This window comes from Fundulus heteroclitus, chromosome 3, assembly GCF_011125445.2.
Source record: "Fundulus heteroclitus isolate FHET01 chromosome 3, MU-UCD_Fhet_4.1, whole genome shotgun sequence".
NCBI lineage: Eukaryota > Metazoa > Chordata > Actinopteri > Cyprinodontiformes > Fundulidae > Fundulus > Fundulus heteroclitus.
Window position 1 is genome coordinate 29,046,263 of NC_046363.1, and position 9,772 is coordinate 29,056,034.

Below are 9,772 nucleotides of genomic sequence, written 5' to 3' on the forward strand. Positions count from 1 at the left end.
TAGTTGCCCTTTGTGCCTATGTTTCAGGGGGTTGCTCATGCTTTTTTTTTTTTTTTTGGATCATGTGACATTGACAGTAAAGAATCACAGCCAGGATTGTGGTTTTTTTTTTTTTTTTTTTTTTTTTTTTAAATGAAACAGAGATGCAAAGTCAGCAGTGTGGCCGTTTTTCACGGTGACGAAAGAAGACATACAAAAAGCAGCGTGTAAGTCTAGACTATAACCCACATTAAAAAATTCAGTTAGAATAGTTTTCAGTTGGTACAAAAACTGTGTAAAATTTGAGCATTGCAGAAACATAAATGTTTGTGTACATCGGTAAATATCGGTTATCGGACATAACAGCAATATTAATATTGGATATCGATATCGGCCTAAATTTTCACATCGGTGCATCCCTACTTTTTTCTTTTTTTTATCAGAAATGGTAGATCTCATTTACAATAGGTTGGTTTCCTACCGTGAACTCTGGTTCATCATTTTCCTGTAAATTTTGTCCAAGTTTTCAAATGTCTAGCTATTGATTTGAGGCAAAGTTAAAGTAATTTTACCTTTGTATTATTCCTTCCACTTCATATTGTTGCACCCTTGGCAGTGAAACAGACCCTCAGCATGACGCCACCCCTTCTATGCTTACCACTTGGTAAAATGTTTTTAGGTTTGAAAGCCTCACATTGAATCTTCCAAATATTGTTGTAATTTTGGCCAAATAGCTCAGCCTATGTTTGACCATAAAACTTTTCCTGAGAAGGTATTTGACCTGCACAGCTGCAAACGTAAGTCAGACCTGAACGTTTTAATACCTGAAGAGATGTTTCTTTTTTGGCTGATGCATACTGCGGACTCTGACGCTGTTCCAGCATCTTCTAGTTTGATAGATTTGAGTTTTGGTGGTTTCTAGGTTTATGCTGAACATCCTAACAAATTTTTGTTCAGTGGATGGGAAGAGTGGGTCAGATTAGTGTAACGTTGATACAGTTGGCTGTTCCAGCTCAAAACACATCAAACTGATTTTAGGAAAAAATAAAAGTCTTCTGTTAGAGGCCTTGCTCTTTTTCTCATAAATCTGTAAGACAGTTTGCTTCTTGCGACTCTCAGCCATTTTCAAAGTGTTCGATGAGAGCAGCGGAGCTCCAATAAACAACTGAAGCTGAAGCCAACACTAGAAGTGCGCAGCAAGAGGAAACTAACAAAGAACAAGCACGCACACTGGCGTTACCTGAGCAGTGATTATGGGACAACCAGTAGATTAGATGATTCCTCAGGATCTCGAAGCGGAAAAAAAAAGATCGCCCACTATAACTTTAATATTTGAGTCTCTGCCTGGAAATTGAATAGTTTCAGTGAACTCTTCCATTTCTTATAAGAGCAGTCAAACATGCAGCTGGAAATATGCCAGAAGCTTGTTGATGCCTATAAGAATGTTTGTCCTCAGGGGCCTTTTATTAAATATCAGTAGTAATGTCTGCCTTTATTTAGGCTTGTTATCTACAATTTGGTCCTCTTTGGATTAGAGATCATCGCCAACGAATTTAAACTTTTGTTTGACTTGAAGTTCTTTGTTAAATCTTCATTCCACCTTGAGTAAAAGGACAACTGAAAAGCAGGAGCACCTCCAGAAGATGTAAAAAAGACTGGTCAGGAGAGGGTAATGGTTAATAAATGTTGTAACTTAATGACATTGCTGCTGACATTGAAATGAGCCTGCTGCTTCAGTGCTCAGACCTTCCTGTTAATTGACTGCTTCTGATGTTGAGGTGTTTATTGGTCATTGAATCATTCTTATTTCTTTAGCACAGATATTATCACAAACATCTTACCTTAATTTATCATTTATTTTTGTAACGTCTTTTTTATATTTTCTCAAAAGTTGCTTTTTTTAAGCTTAGTAACTTTCAGCTGCACAGATTTAAAATTTTTGCTCAAGATGTCTTTGTGTTGCACTCAGAGTTTTGGTTTGCAAAGATAATCTAAAACCTTTCTGAACCTCTTTAAAAAAAGTTTCTTGGGGAGTTTGGACTGTTAGCGATCTAACAAGCTGTTTGTCTGGAGCCCACCGAGGCGCCTCAGAGCCTTTTAAACAGCTGCCCTTCCTGTACTCGTTTGTCAGGCCCTCAGCTCTACAGCTAATCTAGAAGCCTGTCATCAGCGCTCTGCCTGTGGGGGGGGGGGGCGCCGATACAGAACACAATGTGTGAACTTGAAGTCTTTCTTACATCAACACAGGATACTTTCATAGAAAATGTAAAGTTCAAATGTACTAATGAAGGCAGTTGCTATGCAACGGCGACTTGCAGGTGAATGCATTCATGTCACTGTGACGGCTGGAGTGTCTCTGACTGCTTTGTTCAGATTCGCGGTCACAGAGATGATTCACGATTTTGGCTTTTTTTCCTCTTTTCAGGCACGTGTTCAAGCGGTTGAAGTTCCTGGGAAATAAGACCTTGTCTCATGTGGCCACGCTGATCTTTTTAACCATTTGGCACGGTCTCCACTCTGGTTACATCCTGTGCTTCTCCATGGAGTTCTTCATCATTACTGTAGAGCGGCAGGTAGGCTTTCTACACAGCACAAGTGTCAGATTCCATTACCCCTAATTTCTTTATACTCTTCTTCCAAGGACCATATTTTAAAATTAGTCTTGATCCATAGTTTTCCAGGTTTTCTGCCTTTTTTTTAAACTAATTTTCTGCCTCTGACTGTGACAACAGATTTGGCACTGTGTGCTTAAAACAGGAGGAAACATTACAAGTAGAGGACAAAAAAAAAACTGAAAAACATCTAAAAAGAAACACTACTTTCTTGGTCGCTCCATTATAGACTCAAATCTCACATTAATTTGGGGCTTTACATTATTTCTTTTATCTATTTTTGTTCCAGGGTGAAATGGTTTATATAGAAAACAATTAAAATTTAATAAAAAAACAAGAATTAGATGCACAAGTATGCATTTATTGATCAAAGTACCAGATCCATCCGTCCATCCATTGCCTCTACCCACATGTTCATGCAGTGTTGAGGTGGGCTGGTGCCTTGCTCAAGCAGTCAATTGGCGAGAAGCGGAGTACACCCTGGACAGGTCGTCAGTCCATCACACGGCAACATATATTTTAGTTTTGTTTATTCAATTTAACTTGTTTTTAGTAAACTAAAGTCAACAGATTCTAAGCACAGAGTGTCAAGGCTTTCCAGCGACCTCTGTTAGTTTACAACCGATGCTAAATTCCCGTAGGAAAAGAAAAAACTATGTCCAGGTGGCAACCACCTGACGCACCTTACCTCCTCCAGATAAATGACACTGGGTAGAATGATCAGGAACCACCAAGAAATCAGCTTCACACCAACATGAGCTCAGACAACACCGACCAAAGCAGAAGCACCTGCTCCAAAAACTATAACTTCAAGCTTGACTGAAGTTTGCTGCTGCCTACATAGACGGGCCTTCTGGAGAACAGTTTTATGGTTGGATGAGACAACGGTGTCGCTGTATGGAGACAAACTGTCCTCGATGCAGCTTTGCTGAGTTCAGCTGCTGGCCTGGGCCATTTACAGCATTTATTCCCCTTCTCTCTCATTTCCTGTCTGTTAAACTGATTAATGAAGACCATTCGTTGCAAAAAGAAAAACTTTTCTCCACTGCATCAACACATGAGTCAAGCTTGGCATTGGCTGCATCATGCTGCGGGTCCGTTTCTCTGCCAGCGGCTCTGATGCATTTCTGAAAGCGGGTGAATTGATGACAACTTAAACCAACGGCTGAACTGGGCGTTCCTAATGGAGAACAATCCCAAGCACACCTCAGGTCGGGTTTTGGAAAGGATTAATCTGGCCAACATTAAGCTACTGAAAATATCTGGACTGTGTTTAAAAGCCAACTTTAAAAAAAAAACGCTACCAAAACTGCAAGGAAGACAAGTCAAATATTTAGCAAGAATAATACCAGAAGCTTGCTTTCTTTCACCCTAAAAAGAACATTTTCAATGCATTAATGGAAGATAATCAGTTACTGTTGGGAAGGCTGCATGTGAGCTTCTTGCTGCAGCAGCAGGTGAAAAGTACCTTAAAGGGAAAAACAATTTTAAGAAATTAGGTAAAAATCCAGCAAAGACCTGAGACTGAACCTGAGAGATGCATCACACCACCTTCATTTGGGCTGTTTTTATATATTTTGTTTACTAAATAAAATTCACTTATCTCCTTGTTGTGCGTTATGTATAGACACTGATTTAGTCGCTGGTTTTAGGAGCCTTTCTGTGTCTGATTCATTGGTCGGACTTAAAGGACCCGACAACCAACAGAGACTTCTTTAAAGTACTTTAAACACTCAAGACCTTTGTATTTGTGTGCCACTGTTATTTAACAGGCACCTCACTACAGCACTTGGTTCAGAAACCATAGTTGTCTACGCGTGCATTAAAAAAAAACTATTTATCTCTAACATTTATTGCATGTTGTTAATTTAGAGGCACACTGTTGCTGCAGCCCACTGCTGACTATGCTGCTTATTTAAATATTGGCTCGAGATGTGCCATCCGTTTATTAAATGATGGTGTTGCTGTGTTTTTATTACCATTCATGTGTTTGTGTTTGTGTGAACAGGCCCAGGCGCTAGTGAAGGACAGCCCCCAGCTGACGTACCTGGCCAACAGCCGCCTCTACCCCCTCGTCTACGTGGTTCAGCAGTTTTTACACTGGCTCTTCATGGGGTATCCTCTGGTGCCATTCTGCCTTTTCACCTATGACAAATGGCTCAAGGTAACCCGCATCTCCTGAAGCCGCACTACTCAGAAGATAAATCTGTTTAGGGAATTTATTTATTTTTTTTCACCTCGCTTCTATTTTCCACTCAGCTCAGGGAGTGCTTTGAGTATCAAATGCAAAACAGTTCTTTAAACTCCAGAGGTGCACTGTAAATAAGAGCACAAAGGGCTTTGCTTGGGAGGGATGTGTTGCCAAGACAGCCGTGAGGCGTTAAAATATAGCCCAGGGTCTCGTTTTAGTGAATTTATAACGTCCACGCTGCAGCGGGATTTTCCTCTGAATTATTTTCTCCTCTTTTACGATATTTGGTTGGATGCCCAGAAGTCTTTTTTCTTTTCTTTTTTTTTTTACTCTCTTTACTCCGAAAGTATTAATCCGCCTATAAAACCGGTCTGAAAGCAAAGGAACTCATGAAGCAGTTGTTAATTTGTTTTTAAGTTTTTTTTATTTAAAATCTTTTGTGCCATTACAGGCGTTCACAGTAAATCTTTCTGTAATCTGCTTGAAACAAACTGATTAGACTGAGCTAAGCTTTTGTCTGCGACGCCTCACTGTTTTGTTGCATTAGGTTTGTGAAACGAAACTATTTTTGGCAGAAGACCGAGCGTGCTTTTGTGTCAGAGCACCTGCTGAGCCAATAAAGTGTTTTATTACACAGAAAGATGCTGCATCGCAAAGTCATGCTGTTCATCTCTTCCAGGGAGCCTTAAAGACTTATAAAAAAAATGAACATGCAGAAATGGGGAGAAAAGCTTGAATGTAGAAGGCATATCTGTATGGAAATGGTAATTATTTAGTTTCAGAGTAAAGATGCTCTGATCAGAGTTGGGGCCCATTTTCAATCTACATCTTTGTTTTTGAGAGCTGTAGACACTGTATGATATCAGTCCACCATCACCACCAGATTAGTCGGCAATTTAGATAGAAATTATATTTCCTTGTAGCACATTAGTCAAATAATTGGAGAATAATAGAAAAACAGCCGACCCAGCATTCATGAGATGCATGCTGCTGGATGTGTTATTAAATCATTAATTAAAAGGGACGGGTCCAAAATAACAGAAGTGTCAAGTTCGATCAGCGAGGTCGTCCGTTCTGTGAAAGCAAACAGGCGGCCCCTTGTTTAAGAAATAAGCCGGCAGATGTTGAACACGCTGGTTATAATGCGTCGCTCTCTGGACATCTGAGCGGACGGTTTGTTCCAGACTTTGTTCAGAGGAGCGGTGTGCGCTGATTCAGAGTCGAGTTAAAACGTTGATTAGAAAGGAAGGGAAACATATCAGCTAAAATGATCTGAAGTGATTTTTTAAAATGGCAAAGCCAGAAAGATGTGGAGAAAAACCTAAAACTACCATTTTAATTGACAAAAGTAGCAAAGACCCGGCCTTGGGGTGATGAGAGACAGTCTACCTGCGAGGGCTTATAGGATGTCAGAGAAAGCACTGACTGTGGGGGGGGGGGGGTTGTCGAGTGGTTCGGTGTCCGGTCCATTAGCAGCGATTGTGGGCAAATTGGAATAAATCAAAGTACTTGAAGAGGGCGTGTTGCTTTAAGTCGAAGAGAAAAACGCCCTTTCAGATCGTTAATTTTATTCTGCAATCTCAGCCTTATAATCTGAAAGCTTGTGCAGCCTATGATGTCGGCAGATCATCTTGTAATATGTAATGGGCCAAAATGATCAATAATATATCTATTTTTTTTTGTCGTTATTGGATTGTGAGGATATAAATGTTTCAACAAGATAAAGATACCAAAGACACCAATAAGTAAGATTATTTCAGCCTAATCCCTCAACGGTATTTAAATAGAAACCCTTTGGGATAAAATCAAACGTGCTGTTTCTGAGACAAAAACCAAGAAATCTGCAGAAACCGGTGGATGTAGTCCAGTCTTCCTGAGCAGCAATACCAGGTCACAGGTTCTGGAGGTTGGTCCCCTCCAGCCACTCAAACAGTGGTTATATAACTATTAGTTCAGCGGTTCACCAGAAAGCTAAAACTTGAGTATTTTTTTTTTAGTTCATGTGGAAAATATTTGATCTTTTTGAAGAAAAAAAAAAGTTGTTTTTGTGGATATTCAATTGTCTTCCCTTTCTGTAGATTGGGAACTAAATGAATATTTCTCTGTCTTGCTTTAAATGTTAAGCTTTTCTCCCACTGCTATAATTCAGACCACCACTGTAGCTCTGCAATTGATGGGATTTTAGGGTTATTTTAAAACGGCAAACCGTTTTTCTTATCATCCTCGAGGTTTGCAGAGTCACTAACCATTAACAGCAGTTTCTGTGGGTACTGCCTGTAGACCAGGGGTGTCTCAAACTCATTTTGGTTTGGGGGCCGCATACAGCTTAATCTGATCTCAAGAGGGCCACACGAGTAAACTCATTGCAAGATTAAATAGAACTAATAAATGTGGACTTGTTGTTGATTTTTATATTAATTATTAATTAATTAGTTAATTTCACTTTTACACAATATATTATGAATAACCTCAGCGTTTTTAAGAAAAGTATGTGCAATTTCAACAATACTTTTACTCAGTTAAACATTTACGTGTACATTATGCATAAGAACTGATCACAGTGATTGTACAATGTTGAAAAACATTTATTCACATTTTTTGGAGCTTAAAAACACTGTCCTGCATGACAAAATACATCAAACAGATAAAAATTAAGAAAGAATTTGAATTTTTCCACACCTGAAGCTGAAGATGAAAATAATTATTTTTTTCTTTGGCCCATCTCTAATATTGGCTCTCTTGTTTTTCAGGTGTATTCTTCCGTCTACTTCTGTGGTCATGCGTTCTTCCTTGCGGCTTATTTAATATTACCATTCCTCCGTAAGACTCTGGTGCCTAAGAAAGAGCGGAGCGAGAAGAAGCAAGACTAAAACCTGGTTCTGAGCCCAGGAAAAGGTAATGTAGGCATGTTTTCACCCCCTCGATCTGCTGTTTGCACGAATCCAGAGACAAATCGTGCTCTGCTTTCCTCCAGGTCCGTTTAAGGCTGAACATCCTCCATCCTGAAAGGGAACCGTGACCGTTTGAGGAGCAGAACACACAAACTATTTTAAGGCCTTTAGTAATATATAAATATGAATATATGTTCATGTAAAAATAAATTTCTATATATTTTTGTGTTTTTAGGTGGGAGGGTTGGTTTTTTATAAACATTTCGAGAAATGTTTACAGGAAATTACCATTGTGCCACACTGGGTAATTGTGAGCCACTCAGAGGCAGTTTCCTGCTTGTTTATCATTATCACTCTCTTCTTTTTTTTTTTTTTGGGGAGGGAGGGAGGGGGGGGGGGTGTTTTAAGACGTGTGGGACTCGTGGAACTGGAGAGACTTTTCATGCTGTCGACACAGGATTGCACTTATGAGTCACAGGTTCTGAGTCTGTTTTTAGGCTCCTGTGTGTTTTTTTTGTTGTTTCATCGCCCCAATGTCTGGCAACCACATTTTGCAGCAGCACCGAGCCTGAACAGGAGGTTTAAGCACGGTGCCACCATTATAGATATTTATATAGCTAACACTTCCTGATGTCATGATACAACATTCACACCTTTCTGCAGAGCGATTTGGAACGAACGGGCTTGTTTTCTTTTGCAAATGGCTGCTAGTGGTTATCCAAGCACTGTAAAATCACACACTCTACAACTAACACTCAACTCTAAATGGCCTTGAATCAATGAATGTTTTCTGCCGTTCATTTGTTCTGGATTTAATTTAATTTGTAATGAAAGAATGGTATGGCTTGTTTGTAAGGTTTTATGAAAATGAACATTTTGTAGTTTTTTGGATAAGATGCATCGCTCACCCCGCCTTTCCTTTTTTTTTTCTGACGCGTTTCAGTCTGTTCAGTTGTCTCCTTCCTTCCTCCTCCAAATCTGTGCCACTCCTCTGTCCAGCTACCTTGATTCAGCTACAACCCTCACTTTTAAATGCACAAAATGTGAAAGTAAATCAGTGGTGCCGGTCTCTCTGAAGTCCGCTCTGATCAGTGTGAGCTGGGGCCGTGCGCTGTTTTTGAACTTGCCGGGTTTCGCCTCCAGCCTGCTCCCGGGTTTCTACCGGCAGATTGTAATTAATCAGAGTGAAGGATCTTTCCCCAAAAGCCTCTTTGTAATGTGTATATTTTCTGGGTAAAGGGTGAAAATGCTGCTGCCGCTGCCACCGTCCTTTCACACACTCGAGGACAAACCTCACTGTAGCAACGGCCCAGATTTCAGTAATATTTATACAGAACATGCTGATTATTAATTGATGACTTGCTATTTCAAGAGCGTCCATTTTTTTTTTTTTTTTTTTTTTTTGCCTTACCCGAAGTAAATGTACAAAACATCATTGAGGTGTAAGCGCTGGAAGTGATTTGAAATATACTTTTGTAATGTTCAATAAAATAATACTGCATTTCAAGCAAGACAGCTGTATTGTCTTTGTGTGCTTTAAAGGTGCAATCATGTGGTGATTTTTTTTTTTTTTTTTTTTTTTTTTTTTTTTTTTTTTTTTTTTTTTTTAACAAATGTGACCTGACAATAAAATGGCTGGGATATAAATTACGAATCTCCATCTCAGGATTACATAAAATAAGACATTTTTAAAAGGCAGGCGTAAGACTGAACATATTTTTCTGTGTTGTGACTACGTGGGTTCAATTCAGTTTTATTTATATAGCGCCAATTCATGAAACACTGAAGGCACTTTCCAAAGTCAAATTCAATCAGATTATACAGATTGGGTCAGATTATACAGATTGGTCAAAACATTTCCTATATAAGGGAACCCAGCTGATTCCATCAAAGTCCCGACAATCAGCATTCACTCCTGGGGAAGTGTAGAGCCACAGGGAGAGTCGTCTGCATTGTCCATGGCTTTGCAGCAATCCCTCATACTGAGCAAGCATGAAGCGACAGTGGGAAGAAAAACCTCCAGCAGAACCGGGCTCAGTGTGAACAATCATCTGCCTCGAGACACAACAAGAGAGACAAAAAAGTACAGAAGCACACAT

The 9,772-nt window shown here is 39.6% G+C and overlaps 1 protein-coding gene across 2 annotated transcripts in view; it reads left to right on the forward strand.

Moving 5' to 3' along the window:
• Positions 1–9,186, forward strand: part of lpcat3 (lysophosphatidylcholine acyltransferase 3) — a 29,606-nt gene extending 20,420 nt beyond the window's left edge. For both annotated transcript variants that reach the window (XM_012870321.3, XM_021320372.2), the window contains exons 10-13: positions 2,405–2,552; positions 4,600–4,755; positions 7,533–7,677; positions 7,757–9,186. In XM_012870321.3, coding sequence (XP_012725775.2) covers positions 2,405–2,552; positions 4,600–4,755; positions 7,533–7,652 — 424 coding nt within the window. In that variant the 3' untranslated portion in view covers positions 7,653–7,677; positions 7,757–9,186. The remainder of the gene's footprint in view (positions 1–2,404; positions 2,553–4,599; positions 4,756–7,532; positions 7,678–7,756) is intronic.
• The last annotated feature ends 586 nt before the right edge of the window (positions 9,187–9,772 follow it).